Below are 18,906 nucleotides of genomic sequence, written 5' to 3'. Positions count from 1 at the left end.
TTTTTCTGGGCTGTGATAAAATCAGCAGTGGAAGGAGAAGTCTGGAATTTAGGTATTTGCACTGGACAGCAAAGGTAGAAAGAAAACCTAACAAAGACCCTATTGTACCCCTATGTTCAGCGCCTTTGCCATTTTACATCGTAAACAGAGCTTTTTTTCTTTTTATGGTACAAGGACAGTCCCTTCTAACACACATGCATGCAGAGGGAAAACATAGACATGTGCCATCCTAAATCCTGATGTAAATGTTCTTATAGTAAATGTATGCACAGACATGTTTTATGTATGATTGCCTCCAGTGATAGCTTTGATATACTATCTAACTCTTTATGTGTATGTTTTAAAGGGGTTATCCAGCGCTACAAAAACATGGTCACTTTTCCCCCTCTCTTGTCTCCAGGTTGGGTGGGGTTTCAAACTCAGTTCCATTGAAGTAAATGGAGCTTAATTGCAAACCACACCTGAACTGGAGACAGAAGAGGGGGAAAAGTAGCCATGGTTTTGTAGCTCTGGACAGGGCCGCCATCAGGATTTTCGGGGCCCCATACAGCCAAATTGTCTGGGCCCCCCACTAAAGAAAACTATGGAACGTATCTTTGACTCAGGGCTGGCCTTTGGTGGGTGCGACCTGTGTGGCTGGCACAGGGCACATCACTCCCGGCTAGCTGGGGCGGGGATGCACCGGCAGACAAACAGCACACTTAACTTACAAATTGAAATTAGATGTGCTGTCTGCTGCTGCTGTGCAACTACAACCCCCAGCATGCCTGGTCAGCCGCTGCAGTGCAACTACAACCCCCAGCATGCCTGGTCAGCCGCTGCATTGCAACTACAACCCCCAGCATGCCTGGTCAGCCGCTGCTTTGCAACTACAACCCCCAGCATGCCTGGTCAGCCGCTGCTGAATATATATATATATATATATACCAACAAAACACAACAATCACTGAACTCAGGGAGAACAGTGAAAAATTCCAATGGAGTACTCATTTACGAGTCTCCATTGATTGTCCCATACAAAATTTAAATATGCAAAAAAGGGGTCCGTGGAGCCTCAGTTACGAGTCTCAAAACACGGGAATAGCCAGATATCCCTCTCTCCAGAGAAGGAAGCCCATTGCCAAGGGGTGCCTCCTAGTGGGGAGAGCACCAAACCACCCTGATACGTAGTCCCTCAGGTCCTACCTCTGTTGCGAGCTTTAGGACCTAAATAGGGAAACACCAGGGTGGCCCCTGTGAGTCAAAGTCTAACTCTGTGGCGAGTATAACGACATAAGACAAGGGTTACCAAGGCTAGGCATCCATCCACAGACTGCAGTTTCGGGGTATTTGCCCCTCATCAGTGTGGAGCAGGATTCTGGCTACTGGGGCAATGATAAATAGACCAACAAAACACAACAATCACTGAACTCAGGGAGAACAGTGAAAAATTCCAATGGAGTACTCATTTACGAGTCTCCATTGATTGTCCCATACAAAATTTAAATATGCAAAAAAGGGGTCCGTGGAGCCTCAGTTACGAGTCTCAAAACACGGGAATAGCCAGATATCCCTCTCTCCAGAGAGGGATATCTGGCTATTCCCGTGTTTTGAGACTCGTAACTGAGGCTCCACGGACCCCTTTTTTGCATATATATATATATATATATATATATATATATATATATATATATAGTATACAGATACAATACAGCCTGGATATAGTATACACTTACCATACAGCCTGGATATAATATACAGATACCATACAGCCTGGGATATAGTATACACATACCATACAGCCTGGATATAATATACAGATACCATACAGCCTGGGATATAGTATACACATACCATACAGCCTGGATATAATATACAGATACCATACAGCCTGGGATATAGTATACACATACCATACAGCTTGGATATAATATACAGATACCATACAGCCTGGGATATAATATACACATACCATACAGGAGACAGTATACAGATACCATACAGCCTGGATATAATATACAGATACCATACAGCCTGGGATATAATATACACATACCATACAGGAGATAGTATACACATACCATACAGCCTGGATATAATATACAGATACCATACAGCCTGGGATATAGTATACACATACCATACAGCCTAGATATAATATACAGATACCATACAGCCTGGGATATAATATACACATACCATACAGGAGATAGTATACACATACCATACAGCCTGGATATAATATACAGATAGCCATACAGCATCACCCCTCCAGACTCCATGTCCACAGAAATCAACACACACACACACACACATCCTCTTTAATATGACCCACGGATAGAACGCCGCCATCACGGTGAAGCCGATGCCGTGGTAAGTTTTTAGAACTGCGGCCTGGTTCCCGTGTACGGCGCCGTTCTATCCACGGGTACCGGGCTAGGTCTGAAGCACTGGAGGCGGGCCAGATTGCCCCAGTGGACTGAATCCCCCGCCCCCTATGACACGGCTCCATTGATTATAATGGAGCCCCGTCATAGAGGGGAGGGAATTCCTTCCCACTGGGGCAAGCCGGCCCGCCTCCAGTGCTTCAGACGCATTGTTGCATTGGTCAGGCACAGCAGAGCTGAGTTGTCGGTTACATTGGTCAGGCACAGCAGAGCCGAGTTGTCGGTTACATTGGGCAGGCACAGCAGAGCCGAGTTGTCGGTCACATTGGTCAGGCTCAGCAGAGCCGAGTTGTCGGTCACATTGGTCAGGCTCAGCAGAGCCGAGTTGTCGGTTATATTGGTCAGGCACAGCAGAGCCGAGTTGTCGGTTACATTGGTCAGGCACAGCAGAGTTGTCAGTTACATTGGTCAGGCACAGCAGAGCCGAGTTGTCGGTCACATTGGGCAGGCTCAGCAGAGCCGAGTTGTCGGTTACATTGGTCAGGCACAGCAGAGTTGTCAGTTACATTGGTCAGGCACAGCAGAGCCGAGTTGTCGGTCACATTGGGCAGGCTCAGCAGAGCCGAGTTGTCGGTTACATTGGTCAGGCTCAGCAGAGCTGAGTTGTCGGTTACATTGGTCAGGCACAGCAGAGTTGTCAGTTACATTGGTCAGGCACAGCAGAGCCGAGTTGTCAGTTACATTGGTCAGGCACAGCAGAGCCGAGTTGTCGGTCACATTGGGCAGGCACAGCAGAGCCGAGTTGTCGGTCACATTGGGCAGGCACAGCAGAGCCGAGTTGTTGGTTACATTGGTCAGGCACAGCAGAGCCGAGTTGTCGGTCACATTGGTCAGGCTCAGCAGAGTTGTCACTTACATTGGTCAGGCACTGCAGAGCCGAGTTGAGAGTTACATTGGGCAGGCTATCCCAGGATGGGGACTCTCTCTCACTCTCTCACTCTCTCTCTCTCTGCTCCAGGACCCATTCAGTCTTCAGTGCTCCTCACACAACGGCTCCTCCCCTCCCCCTTATGTTCCGACCATGCAGCAGAGACGACGGCAGCCAGAGAAGTTTGTGAGATGGAAGGAGGGAGGGGGAGAGAGGAGAGGGGGCCCGCTGCATCTTCCTGTCACCTGGGAGAGCACACAGGCCGGAAGTCACCAGCTCTGCACGAGCCTGGGGTCCATTGTGGAGGGAGGGGGGGATTCTGCAGCCCGATCCACAGACAGTGCAGGGGGGAGGAGGGCCTCATGATATTAGTTAAGTAGAAGGGGCCCCTTGCATCTGCAGTAGCTCTCCCATCTCCCTGCACTGTCTGTATACCAGGCTTCTCACAAAGTGAAGTGTGTGGGAGGCCCGGGCCCCCCCATAGGCTGGGCCCCATACACCTGTACTGCCAGTAATGCCCTAATGGCGGCCCTGGCTCTGGATAACCCCTTTAAATGTTTTTCAATTAAAAATTAAATTTAAAAACAGAATTCACATAATAATGAAAAAAGGCTACAGAAAACAAAGGGGGGATTTATCATTGTGCGCCCCTGGTGTACACCACGAAAAAGGGGCAGATCCACCCCTTTTCTGTGGCATATGCCAGCTGCATCCCCCACTTGCCTAATGGATGGGCAGCAGGGGCATGATAAGGTGGGGAAGAGGCGTAGCCTCCTACTGGGCCTGATTTATGCCTGGATAAAAGGTATACAAAAGTTGCGTGGTAGTGGCTTATGGCTGTCTTTTGGTCTCATGTCCAGAACAGACCCCTGTACATGAAGCCTGTGTTGCCATGCAGCCTCTGTGTACAGGCTCCATCAAGCACTGTAGGGAGATAAAAACAAAAACAATGGTGAATTCAAATTACAATAGGCTTAGTGTGTAGGAAGAAATACATTTTTTTTCTAACCCCTTTTTCCAGAAGATTTTCTGGACTGGAAGGTATATTGATGACCTGTTGGTCATTTGCCAGGGCCAGGAGTTTGTGAACTATCTTAAAGGAAAGCAGGGACATTTTTTTCAAAACTGCCAGGGAGGGTGTGTGTGTAAAAAATAAGGTGATCTTACTTCCCCGGCTCCATCCTGGTCTAGAGATGGGACTTGGAATGCAACGGCTCAAGCTCTCTCAGCCAATCAGCAGGAGAGGCAGGACACCACTTCAGCCGCTGACTGGCAGAGCAGGCCTGGAACGTCACAACTCACAAGTCCCATCTCTAGACCAGGAAATGGCCAGTGACCGGAGCACCGACTTCAGGCACCAGCAATGGAGATGGAGAGGTAAGTGCATGTTCTGTTTTTTTAAACACCCCTGCAACTCTGATGGCAAATGTTTATATATATATTATGTATTTGCTCATAGAAAGGAAAATGCAGGCAATTTTTTGTTGATGGCTTCATTAAGCCATTCAGCACATGTTACCAACAATATTCCATATGGAAAATGACATAGGCTACGACAAGTAAATGGGGAATGAGGGTTAATGAAACAGAAAAAAAGCCCTACATTCCTGACAGGATACAGTAGGTAGTATGAAAAAAATGAAAACATCATTAGGCTATGTTCCCACACAGTAATTTTGCTCAGTATTTTGGTCAGCATTTTGCAACCAAAATTAGGAGTGGATTGAAAATACAGAAAAGCTATGTTCGAACACTGCTGAAATTTAGTGGATGGCTGCCACTTAACGGCAAATAATTACCATTTATTTCAAACAAAAACCCTTGTTTTGAAATAAGGGCCATTATTTGTCTTAAATGAGGGACATCTACTAAATTTCAACAGTGTGTAAACATAGCTTTTCTGTATTTTTATTCCACTCTTGGTTTTAACCCTTAGACGACCCAGGGTGTATAGTTATGCCATGGAAGTCTGTCCCCAGACGACCTAGGGCGTAACTATACGTCCTGGGTGTTTCTCCGGCTATGAAGCACGCTCCGGAGCGCAGCGCGCTTCATAGCAGGTGGGGGCCGGCTGCAATCAGCAGGCGGGACCTCACCAGTAATGACACGCTGCAGCGATTGCAGCGTTTAAGTGACAGGGGGAGTCCCCTGTCACTTACCGATCGGGACCCCCGCAGTGTGACTGCGGGGGTCCCGATCGTTAAAACGGACTGCCGGAGGTCTCTCACCTGCCTCCGCGCGGTCCGATCGGCGATCTGCTACACTGAGCCTGCACAGGCAGGCTCAATGAGCAGATCGCCAATAACACTGATCAATGCTATGCCTATGGCATAGCAATCATCAGTGTAGAAATCAAAGTACTGTATGTAAAAGTCCCCCAAAGGGACTTCAAATGTGTAAAAAAAAAAAAAGTTACAATCACTAACAAAGCCCCTCCCCCAATAAAAGTTGAAATCACCCCCCTATCCCATTATATAAAAAAAATTCTAAAAATAAATAAACAAATAAACATTTAATATACCGTAGCGTGCTTAATTGTCCGATCTATTAAAATATAATAAGCGTCATTGCGAACGGTGAACGGCGTACACGAAAAGAGGGGAAAAAGTGCGCGGATTACCGATTTTATGTTACATTATATATAAAAAAAATTTATAAAAAGTGATCAAAACATCCGATCTTCACAAATATGGTATAAATAAAAACTAGAGATCATGGTGGAAAAAATTACACCCCATACAGCCCCATAGGTGAAAAAATAAAACCGTTATAAGGGTAGCTTCACACGGGCGGGCTCGCAGCGAGATTCTCGCTGCGAGCCCGGCAGGTCCTGGCAGTTCCCATAAACTACATACTTGCTGCGGACCGCAGCGAGTATGTAATTGTTCCGCGCTTAACTCCTTCTACTCCCGCCGGCTTCCCCGCTGTAAGCAGCATACATTACCTGTCCTTGCTGCACGGGTCCGGCGTCCTGCTCTCCCGTCCGGCCAATTAGTGTGTTGCCCAGCCGCAGCCACTGATTGGCCGGGCGGGAGAGCAGGACGCCGGACCCGTGCAGCAAGGACAGGTAATGTATGCTGCTTACAGCGGGGGAGCCGGCGGGAGTAGAAGGGGTTAAGCGCGGTACAATTACATACTCGCTGCGGTCCGCAGCAAGTATGTAGTTTATGGAAACTGACAGGACCTGCCGGGCTCGCAGCGAGCCCGCCCGTGTGAAGCTACCCTAAGTGTCACAATAAGCCCATTTTATTAATAATCAATTGCCAAAAAAAATTTCATAAAAAAAAAAATATAACATTAGAGAATCTGTGTAAACCTGCATATGGTTGTGTTCAGACTGACCTATAGAATAATGGTATCATGTCGCTTTTACCATATAGTGCGTTACATAGACACAGGAACCCCCCAAACGTTACCATATTGCATTCTTTTTTACGATTTCACAATTTATATCTTCATAAATAATATATTTGGGATTCCGTCATACATGTTATGGTAAAATGAATGACGCCATTACACAGTACAACTATTCCTGTAACAAACAAGCACTTACATGGCCCTGTAAATAGAAAACTGAAAGTGCTGGAGCTCTTAGAAGGGGGGGAGGGAAAACCAAAAACACTAAGATCAAAATTTGTGCGGTCTTCTGGGTCATATTGGGCCCAGTCCTCAAAGGGTTAATTGTAAAATAGTGAACAAAATACTGAGCAAAAATACTGTTTGGGAACATAGCCTTAGTAAATATTTACCAGTATTGCAACAGGATCCAGTCTTCGAACAGATTGTTAATACGGGCATTCAGGTGGCAGCTCGTAGAGGACCATCGTAAGGTTCCTCTTTACCCACCAGTTTATGTACATCTAATCGTAATAACAGAGAGCTCAGTTTGGTTGCGCCACCAATGTAATTGGTGATTGGACACACACGCCAGACTGCCGATACCATTTTGGTTATTGCATCAAAACATGTGTAGTGTCCTAGTTCGGGTGGTTCACTATGTCCTATGTCACCCAGGTAAAGGGATCTCTGTTAGGTGTCACACAAAGGGATGATGGCAGTCTCTAGCACTTTCCCCACTTGGTGTCTCACTCTCCCCTATCTGTCTGTAAGAGCACAGCTGAAGAAAACAGACTGTAGTGCAAGTGGTTGGCTCCAAAATAAAAGGTTCTTTTTTGTTGATCTCTGGGGCCCATAACCATGTCAGAGTTAGAGCTCACTGGGAGACTCCCTGGTACCCCAGTGAACCTGTCCAATCCTGCATCCAAGAATTGCCAACCTTTTAATTCAACATAGATCATATATGCATGTAGTATCATTGGCATTTGCTATGCCATTCTGATTTATTGTACCTTGACCAGAAGATTGATAAATAGATAGATAGATAGATAGATAGATAGATAGATAGATAGATAGATAGATAGATCTAGGACAGTCAACATCAAAAAAATACACAGGGTGAAAAAACACCAAGTTGCAACATTTGCCCAGTATACATTGTAGATTTCTACGCTGACTATGAGTGCTGTATGACTGCTTTCCTTGCCACAGAGTCAGTTACTGTTCCCTCATTCCAATTCCTGATTAATTGCCAACATTTTTGATACTTGTCCAGCTCATGCCCGTTACCTTGTCAGTTCACCGATTAAACTCTGTTTTGTGATGTGAGACATACTGGTTTACAAATGCAACATCAAGATACCTGACTGTTTCTAAAGTTCAGTCAAAGCTACCATAATAACTCACAGAGCATGTTTGTGCCTGGGTGATATTTGTATCAGACATCAAACTGGAGCCACAATGGTGCAGTTGGTGTACCCATTGGTGCACCATGTGGAAGCCTTTCAAGCCCTCCATGTAATGACATGTTCCAGCTGAGTACTCCCAAGTGATGTGATCAGTTATAAACCTTGAGGCTGGGTTCACACTACGTATATTTCAGGCAGTATTTGGTCCTCTTGTCAGGTCCTCATAGCAACCAAAACCAGGAGAGGATTGAAAACACAGAAAGGATCTGTTCACACAATGTTGAAACTGAGTGGATGGCCGTCATATAATGGTAAATAACTGCCATTATTTCAATACAACAGCCGTTGTTTTAAAATAACAGCAAATATTTGCCATTAAATGACGGCCATCCACTCAATTACAAAATTGTGTGAACAGATCCTTTCTGTGTTTTCAATCCACTCCTGGTTTTGGTTGCTATACAGCCTCAAATATACAGCCTCAAATATACGTAGTGTGAACCCAGCCTGAATAAGTAATGACAAGATCACACTGCTGCCATAGTCTCTGTATAAAGTCAGCCAAATATGCCCCTTGTAGCTTAATATGCCCCCTATAGTCATATACTGTACAGTATGCCACTTGTGGTCAGAAATGCCCAGTGCAGCCAGTTATGCCCCTTCTAGACAGCTATGCCCCCTGCAGCCAAGTATGCCCGTGTAGTCAGATATGTTGGCTTAGTGCTTAGCACTGTTTCCTTGCAGAGCTGCAAACAAGCACTTTTGGGAACGACCTAAAATCAATTACCTAATACATGAAGTGATAGTCGTTAGTTACGATCACAATATCGATGTGTACATACATCAAAAGATTTGCAAACGATTAACGATGACTTTATGGTCATCTCAAAAGATGCAATCAAGGACATATGAACAGATTTTTGTAAGTGATTTGATTGTTGCCCGCATACACATGGAAAAATTATCGCTTACATTTTCGCACGATAATCTTTACTGTAATAGAGCCCTTACTGTAGGTTGTAGCCTAGTACCTTTAGAAGAACAGTGGTAATCATTGTCATCAAAAAATTGTGCGCCGAAAATACAATAGTTGCTTCCAGCTTTAGTAATGGCACCTTATATGTGGGAATGAGGACTGTCGGCTAAGAAGCAAGATCTAGTAGAGGAGGAAAATGTGGACTGGGCTCTGAAGGACGTGTATAGTAATTACAGTATGGTGAGAGCTCAGCTGCAGACACATGGCATGCAGATTATTTACTTTATTTACTGAGGTATGACAGGTAAAACAACACATTACTTCTTAAAGAATACCTGTCATTAAAAAAAACTTTTGATATATCAGCGAGACGTATCAAAAGTGTTTATCATTCAGGGTCTGTCCCTGAATGATCAGTAGAAAGAGTGAGGAGACGACCACACTTCTGCATGCTCCTCTTTCTAAATGGCCCCATAGACTTGCATTGGGAGTCTGTTTAGGTCATGTGACACAGCTAGGAGTGTACACGCTAAGCACATACTTCTGTCTCCTACTCCTGATTGGTTGGGATCTGAATTCTCTTTTTACATATCAAAACTACAATTCCCATCAAGCCTGGACAGACAAAGCACAGGGGGTGTCTTCTATGCTCTCATATAGTAAAAAAAAAGCCACCAGCTATAACTTTATATAGCAGATTATCCCCCCCCCAACACCACCCTCCTGTACCTCCATATAGAAGATAGACCCCTCGTGTGTCCTCCCCCCACACACACACACGTAGTTGTCAGGCCCCTCTGTACCACCATATTAAAGCTCAGCTTCTCTTTGCATCCTTATATTAGTTAGGTCTTTTGTGCCCTCATATTCCTCTGTGCCCCCCCATCCCCTACACACACACACACACACACACAGAAGTAATCTCCTTGGTGTTCCTCCTGGTGGTTAGACAACCCACCAACACCCCCGCCAGTGGACTGTACCTCCACATTAGGTACCCCCTTTTCCGTTAGGCAGCGCTTCCCATACCCCAACGGCCATAGATGAGATCCTTCACAGGAGTTAGACCCACTTACTCCCATCGGTCTCCTCCTCTATAACTAAGAGAAAAAAAAAGCTCTAAGGGAGGGAAGGGTCTCTTGTGGCCACAACAGTGATTGGCAGGGTGGACAACCAATGCTCTCCTCACCTTGTCCATCACCCCACCACATTCAACTGTATGTTCTCTTCGCAATCGAGTGCAAACAGTCAAATGGTTAGGCACAGCATCCGGTAGCCTTGTGGGCCCCCAGGAACAGTCTTCAGTGGACCCCCTGCCTGTGTGGGCCCGGGAGCGGCCGCCCCCTCTGCCCCCACCAAATTACACTACTGCACTTTTTAATGTGACACTTTTCATTTAAATGGGCGCTATAATTAAAAACAACTTGTTTCGTGTGTGTTCAAGGTTCACTCATCTCTATTTCTGGGTGTTCATGGTGTTGCCCGGAGTGCTGAGGTGTTATGCAGCAGGTGGGCATTTGGTGTTTTGTGGCTGGTTCACTTTTCACAGTGGCCAGGAGTGGTGTGGCCCACACACAGGCACTGACGCTTTTGGGGGTAGCACAATGTTAGGGTGCAGGTGCGGAGAACAAATAAGAACAGAATCCGTTGCTTAAGCAAAGGTGACTTTGGTTACTGAGGAACTTCAGTGCAATACAGTGGATTGTAACACACCACTTAACAGATGCAGTTCCAGGTGATAGTAGTGTTAGAAGTAGTGACTTGAAGAAGGAGTGAGTAGAAGAAGTGTAGCTTATCTTGAAGAAGGTATAGTTGAGCATAGAAGAAGTGTAACTTGACTGAGAATGTCTAATGTAGAAAAGTACTCTGCTGGGATTGTGTTGAGAGTAGTACTTTGGGTGCAGAAAAAAAACGCATACGAAGACCGCCTTTTGCCCAAGTTTCCAGGTTGGGTAGTACAAGCCCCAAGCCTATAAACTGGGTGTAGCAGACTCCTCAAGACCTCCCAAGGCAGTCAGGCATAGATCAGAAGGATGTGTCAACTTAGGCTCTTTATCCTACTGGGGATCAGTCTCTTGACTTTTGTAAACTGTCCTGATGGAGAAGAGAAGGAATCCCTGGTATAGACAATGTAACCTTAGAGGAGGGTTTGCCCACCTGTGGGTTAAGCACTGCACCTTAACTAGAGTATCTAGGAAAAGATAAATAGCAGCTCTGGCCTCATTACACAAAACGATTATACGGCCGCTAATCGTCTAGTTTAATAGAAGACAACAATCAGCTGACATGAATCATGTCGGCTGATCGTTGCTGTTGTTTGTCTTTCAACATGTTTAAAGACAAACGGCTAATATAGCAGTGATCTGCTGCCGTCGCTCCATGTGGAATAGGAGTGGCGGCAGCAGACGGCTGCTATCTGCTATGGGCTGCACGAACGATCAAGCAATCACCCGGGCAGCCCCCCGCACGCAGTTCTGATACCATATCCGTGGACATTCTAGCGCTATAATGCCATCTTTACATTTTTTATTTGATGTTCACTTTCAGAATTAACACTTGTTTATTCTCTACAGCTATTCTGTTACAATGGCTGTCCAGCAGCGTGGGGATACAGAACCTGTTTTAGATGTGGACAAAGTGAATTTCATACGCACACCTTGCTGCAAATGGACATTGGCCTCAATACTTCTTGGAGGCACGGCCATCAGTGTCACTGCAGGACTATTAATAAGTAAGTGTGCACAGAGTTTTCTACCTAATGCCAGTTTCACATGTAATTAATCTGCAATGGTTTTCCCACTACGCTATGTAACTGACATCCCCCTTAACCCCCCGCTGGCTGGAGCATATATACCTGCTCCGGCTTGCTTTGGGGGTTCCCGGTGTCTGGACGTCTCACTCAGCCAATCAGTGCGCTGATTGGCTGAGCGGGACGTCAAGACGCCGGGAGCCCCCCAAAGCAAGCTGGAATGTGGAGCAGGTAATGTATGATCCTGCCAGTGGGGGTTAAGGGAGCTGTCACTTACATACTTGCAGCGAGATGTCAATCTGCTGTCTGTACAGACTACTAGATATGGGGCTTGACCTTCCTGCAGCTAGTCTTGCCTAATTTAATAGTTCCTTTCTTTCAGAAAATTCCTGGAATTCTTTGTTTTACTTGGGTCATGTGATCTCATGGTGACCCACTAGAAAATACATGTCTTTCAGTACTCTCAATGTGGAGTAAGGAGTGGGTCACCATCTTTGCCTGCATCTGCATGGACAGCTCCACATAAACTCTCCATAAGTGCATATGTGTGTTGTTAAAGGAGAAGTCCGGCCAAAAGTTTTTTTTTTTTAATATGTTATTACTTATGGAAAGTTAGACAAATTTCTAATGTACATTAATTATGGAAAATGCACATATAGGTCTATTTTCCTTAATTTACTAGATCAGGGATCAGACTTCAATTTCTCAGAAATACTATGACGTCACGAACCAGGGTGTAATTCCAATGGAGTGTCCAGCAGGGGGCGCACTATATATAGAAGTCAATGAGCCCCTGCTGGACACTCTATTGATTCAATGGATGTGTATGTAAAAATGTTATGTACAGTGCGTTTTTGATTGAATACATTTATGGAATACTTTGGTCCCCAGTCGTCGGCGGGATAGTTTGACGTTTGAAGCTAAGAGGAGGAGGGGGAGCAGAGGAGGGGGCATGCTGAAGCCCTTGTGTGAGGAGTGGCGTGGACGGCGGCAGGGGGTGCTGGTGATGGGGATAGCACAGGTACTACTCCCCCATCACCTGCTAATACTATAAGCATATGATAGGAGGAGTAGTACTGTGTATATGTGTCCAGCACCGAGCAGTGAGGGAGGGGGGAGGTAGATGCATAGGCACCTCTCTCACTCCCTATTCGGTGCCCTCCAAATGTACTGTACATAAAATTTTTACATACACATCCATTGAATAAATAGAGTGTCCAGCAGGGGCACACTATATATAGAAGTCAATGGTACTCATTGACTTCTATATATAGTGCGCCCCGTGCTGGACACTCCATAGAAATTACACCCTGACACTTCATAGTAGAAATAAAAAACATTTTACTAGATGATTGCAGCCTCAGACAACAACAATGAAGTTATGGATAGACTTGCTGCTTACATGGCTTTATAGCTGTGTAAGCAGTTAGGGATGTCTTTTCTAGCTGACTGTTTCCCTTTAAGATACTATGGGGATAAGCTAGTAATAAGCACTTTACCCAAAATCAAGATATTAATCAAACTAAGAATAATTGGTGAAAACTTGGTAAAAGACACATAAGGGGGAATTGAGCAATGCTTTCACCAAAAAATCAGTGTAACAAAGTCACACATTTTAAGCAAATAAGTGATTGCTCAAAATTATTCAAAATTTTACACCAAAACCTGTCACACCTCTCCTTATCATGTTAAAAAATAATCAAATCTTATACACTGATTAGTAATGATTATTACCTGTTCATTTAGTACTGATATAATATCCGGATCTCGCCTAATTGTCTCATTTTGTCTCATCATATCATTTCCATAAATAAAATACCATTAAAATAATACAAATTATATCATTCAAGGTTTCACAACTTTCTTGCAATAGGAGTGGTGTGTTCTGTGACTCTTTCCTGTCATATTGACTGAAATTGGTTGGTTAAATCTGGTATGGATCCCCAAATCTGGCTTCTGGTGCTTTAGCTGATATGTTGGGCAGAGAAATGACAAATGAGGTTTAATGTGGATAAATGTAAGGTTATGCACTTGAGCCGTAATGTGGTAGGTAGGAGAGATTTGCTTGCTCTGCCAGTGATGTTATTGTTATATGTTGTCACACCAGTGCTAGCCCAGCACACAGGTGTGATGTTGGTTCCTGCTTGTGTTCGGCTGGCTTGTATTCCCCAAAATAGTCTGTAACCTTTCGGGTTTGTTGTGGGTCCCTTGCCCTTGTACTCTTGTCACAGCAACCTGAAATGGTAACTGACCCACCAGGATGTTGGTACAGAAGAGGGGAAAAATAACCCAAGGTGTGCGGTGGTGTGTGTATAGGTGCAGGTTTGAACAGAGGCAGACAGAGTCCCGTGCGCTTGATATATAAAAATAGAACAATTTTACTGAAGAGTTTTGGTAATCTTGACACAGATTTGAGTGCTGACTTAGTGCTTGAGGTAGGTGCTTGGAAGGAAAAAAAGCAGTAGTAGTGCTTTGTAGAGGTAGAAAGAAGAGGAGAGGAGTTTGCCAATGGAGCCCATTGCCCAATATAGCCCTTGTACTCTGCCGGAACTATAGTGGAGCTCTGTAAGTAGTGAAGTGACACTTATACTCACATTTAGACTGACTGCCTTCTGCCCCCTGGTATTGTAGAACCCATCCCAGGTGGGTAGCACGAGCCCCAGTCGTCAGTTATCTAGGTGTAGCTAGGTGTCCAAGATTTCCCAGTCACCTGCATTTTGCAGTAGGATACGTAGACCTTTTTTAGACGTTAGCTTTGTCCTACTGGGATCAGCTCCTATTGTTTCAGGTTTTAAGTCTGTCCTGCTCTTTTTTTAGGAGTTCCTGCGTGGGCTAGGGTGACCATGGTGGCTGCTCTCCTCTGCTTTAGCTTAGCACTGCATAGCAATTAGCAAACATAGTTGATTGTATAGAAATAAAGTCTTTTGCTGCATCTGTGCTTATTTCCTGTCAGGGGTACTGGCAAAAGCCAGGCCCTGGCTTAACTACAGCAGTAACTTGGTTTTTTGTGTGTCCCTACTCACTAGAAAACTAAGTGGAACTAACTCACTTCCTTCACCAGTGTAACTCCTCCCACAGGGGCTTTATCTAAACCCTCCTGTGAGTGGTGGGGCTAAGTGTGCGTGAGAGAGGCAGAAGAGGATAGGATAGCAGAAAAGAGCACCTGTGAGTGGCCAGCACAAAACACATTGTACAAAACAAGTTAACCCTGTTGCTCTTTCAGCTGTGCAATAAACAAAAGTGACGCCTAGTGGAGAAAACATAATACAACAGTTGCATCATCTCCCACTGGTTAACCTGAGTGAAAACTTTAGGACAGGTGCAAGGGAAAAACACCAGTGGTGGGACACAACAATAATAAGTAGTTACGTGCTAAATAATCCAACACTGGGTAAAACTGCTTCCGAGAAGGAACTGAGGGCAGGGCTGGACTGGGACTTAATATCAGCCCTGGCACTCAGACCCGAGCAGCCCACATAACATATCCTCCCCGATATATTATAGATAACAGTGCACTTTATATGATGTAAGGAATTATGCTTCAATTCGCCATGTTCCTCATTACTGCCTTTAATGTGTGGACCCTACCATCAACGCATAAAAATAAAGATACAACATAATCTGCTGTGGATTTGATGATGCTTATTTGTGTATTTCAGCAGCACCAAATCCATAATGGATTAGGCATGTATGTGCCCTTAAAGGGAATGTGTGAGGTCCATACCAAGTACATGGTGGGTTACAGTACCAAGACAGGTTATCAAGCTAAGATTCCAAAAATTACACCCTGGATATGGTCTGATTGCAATGTACAAATATATGAATGGACAGTACAGAGATCTTTCTAGTGATCTTTTTATACCTAGGCCTAGGGATGAGCGAACCAAACCGTTACGAACCAGATTGCAAAAAGGTCGTTACGAATCTGGTTAAAATAACGGCAACACAAATTTTTTTTCACAGAATAGACCAGGATACAAGGGATTATTACTCCTATAATCCCTTGTATCCTGGTTTTCTGTGAAAATCAAGATGTGTGACGTCACCCCACAGCACCAGGAAGTGCCTGAGTGCGCCAGCAGCTTCTCAGTGTGTTGCCAGAATTCAGAGAGAGAGAGGAGCTCCGTATCAGATAGAGAGGGAAAAGAGACAGATAGCCAAACAACTAGATAGATACAGGGAGAGATGGAGAAGGAATAGAAAGTGTTAGTGAGAGAAGCAGGACAGAGGAAGAGAAAAAAACAAATAGCAAGATCCAGGGAAAGCTGAATATAGAAGATATGCTGATACATAGGGAAAGAGGCTGAGAAATCAAGAGATAGGGAGAGATAGGCATCTAAATAAAAAAAATAGTGATATCTATTGAGAGATAGGGAGATAAAAAAAGAAATAGGAAGAGCAAAGTGAGAAAAGAGTCAGGACAGGTAGCATTGAACCAGCTCCTGTCCTGTGACCAACAGTACACCCTACACGTTGCTGCTCTGCTGGGTGCCGTCAACCCCATTTAGCAGTCAACCCCGTTTAGTAACCTATAGCAGCAAAACTTGTTGAAGCCCTCCATAGAGTGTGACGCTAATTCAGCGCCCCACAAAACCTGTCCATTTCTGCTTTGCTTGTCTCTTCTCAACTATACTGGCCTGGGTCCAATCAAGTGCTGCCTCCTCCAGCTCCTCAACCTGTCTCTTCTTAACTATACTGGCCTGGGTGCAATCAAGTGCTGCCTCCTCCCGCTCCTCATATTGTCTCTTCTCAACTATACTGGCCTGGGTGCAATCAAGTGCTGCCTCCTCCTGCTCCTCAACTTGTCTCTTCTCAACTATACTGGCCTGGGTGCAATCAAGTGCTGCCTCCTCCTCCTCCTTCTCCTCAACTTGTCTGTTATCAACAATACTGGCCTGGGAGCAATCAAGTGCTGCCTACTCCTGCTCCTCAACTTGCCTCTTCTCAACAATACTTGCCTGGGAGCAATCAAGTGCTGCCACCTCCCGCTCCTCAACATGTCTCTTCCCAACTATACTGGCCTGGGTGCAATCATGTGCTGCCTCCTCCCGCTCCTCAACATGTCTCTTCTCAACTATACTGGCCTGGGTGCAATCATGTGCTGCCTCCTCCCGCTCCTCAACATGTCTCTTCTCAACTATACTGGCCTGGGTGCAATCAAGTGCTGCCTCTTCCTGCTCCTCAACTTGTCTTTTCTCAACTATACTTGCCTGGGTGCAATCAAGTGCCTCCTCCTCCTGCTCCTCAACTTGTCTTTTCTCAACTATACTCGCCTGGGTGTAATCAAGTGCTGCCTCCTCCTGCTCCTCAACTTGTCTCTTCTCAACTATACTGTCCTGGGTGCAATCAAGTGCTGCCGCCTCCCCCTTAACTTTTTTTTATTATTTTTATTTTTTATTCACTATTTTTTTCACTATTTTTGCACTTTTCATGATTTTTTTTCCACTTTTTTCATTGTAATAGCAACTGCAACTAAACGAAACTATACCCTATCAGACTCCCACTATTGTAGCTGTAATTATTCAGCCGTTATAGCAAGGTTCGTTTTAGGTTCGGTTCGTACGAATCCGAACTTCACAAAAGTTCGTCGGATCGAACCGAACCAAACTTTTTAAAAGTTCGCTCATCCCTACCTAGGCCTGTAACCATGACAAGGGGGCATCCTCTACTACTGAAAAATATAAGATTACAAGTTATGAGCACTAGATTACATGTGATAGGATGGACGCTGATCCAGGGATTATTCTGATTCTGCCATTTACATTGGGGAGGAACTTTTCTCCCTGTGATGGGGCAATTTGTACCTGCCTCATGAGGGTCTTTCCTTCCTCTGGATCAACACAGTAGGGTTATAGGTTGATCTTGATTGGCTCTTCAACCTTCTAAATAATATAATTATGTAGCAGCATACCGCTACCTATAGTTTTGGCAGAATGCCCTATTAAACACACAAGAGAAAGGCATGTTCTGTATTCAAGGACAATTTCACATTGTTCGCAGCACGTGCAGCTTCATCACCTCTGCTCTGTCCCTCTTTAGCTGCAAGTGAGTAAAACTTTCCAGTCAAGCTAAATGCTACATCTTATTCTACCCGTAACTAGAAGACTTGTTAACTTATAAGAGCTTTACTTTTCGGATGACCTTATGTAGAGTTGCCATCGGGATTGTCCAGGCCCTGGACAATCTGGGGCTATGCTAAAACACAGTACTTCTTCTAAAAATATGGCCAAGAAAACTCTTCTGTCCCCTTGCTCTAATGATCAATGGGGCCTGATCAGTAAAGTTGAGGTACACTTAAAGGAGAAGTCCGGTGAAAATTTTTGCCCCCCCAAATGTATTGCCCCCCCAAAGTTTTACAAATCACCAATATAGACTTATTACGGGAAATGCACAAAAGTGCTCTTTTCCCTGCATTTACTACTGCATCAAGGCTTCACTTCCTGAATAAAATGGTGATGTCACGACCCGACTCCCAGAGCTGTGCGGGCTGTGGCTGCTGGAGAGGATGATGGTAGGGGGATGCTCAGTGTCCCTCCATTGCCCTGTGTCCCTCAGTGTCCCCCTGCCATCATCCTCTCCAGCAGCCACAGCCCGCACAGCTCTGGGAGTCGGGTCGTGACCATTTTATCCAGGAAGTGAAACCTTGATGCAGTAGTAAGTGCAGGGAAAAAGCACTTTCTAAGCATTTCCCGTAATAAGTCTATATTGGTGATTTGTAAAACTTTTGGGGGGCAATACAATACTTTAATAAAAATTTTCGCCGGACTTCTCCTTTAAGTGTACCTCAACTTTACTGATCAGGCCCCATTGATCATTAGAGCAAGGGGACAGAAGAGTTTTCTTGGCCATATTTTTAGAAGAAGTACTGTGTTTTAGCATAGCCCCATAGAGAAAAGTCCAGCATTTTGTTCTGGTGTGTTAAAATTCACAGTTTTATTATAGATCCATAATACAAGAAATCATTGCTGGCCTGGGTGCAATCATGTGCTGCCTCCTCCCGCTCCTCAACATGTCTCTTCTCAACTATACTTGCCTGGGTGCAATCAAGTGCTGCCTCCTCCTGCTCCTCAACTTCTCCTTTAAGTTTACCTCAACTTTACTGATCAGGCCCCATTGATCATTAGAGCAAGGGGACAGAAGAG

At 44.9% G+C, this 18,906-nt stretch overlaps 1 protein-coding gene across 2 annotated transcripts in view; it reads left to right on the top strand.

The window, feature by feature from the left end:
* Positions 1 to 18,906, top strand: part of TMPRSS9 (transmembrane serine protease 9) — a 108,368-nt gene that overhangs the window by 32,001 nt on the left and 57,461 nt on the right. For both annotated transcript variants that reach the window (XM_069977969.1, XM_069977967.1), the window contains exon 2: positions 11,589 to 11,746. In XM_069977969.1, coding sequence (XP_069834070.1) covers positions 11,602 to 11,746 — 145 coding nt within the window. In that variant the 5' untranslated portion in view covers positions 11,589 to 11,601. The remainder of the gene's footprint in view (positions 1 to 11,588; positions 11,747 to 18,906) is intronic.

The sequence above is a fragment of the Dendropsophus ebraccatus genome, chromosome 7 (genome assembly GCF_027789765.1).
Source record: "Dendropsophus ebraccatus isolate aDenEbr1 chromosome 7, aDenEbr1.pat, whole genome shotgun sequence".
Lineage (NCBI taxonomy): Eukaryota > Metazoa > Chordata > Amphibia > Anura > Hylidae > Dendropsophus > Dendropsophus ebraccatus.
This window is presented reverse-complemented; position numbering and strand designations above follow the sequence as displayed.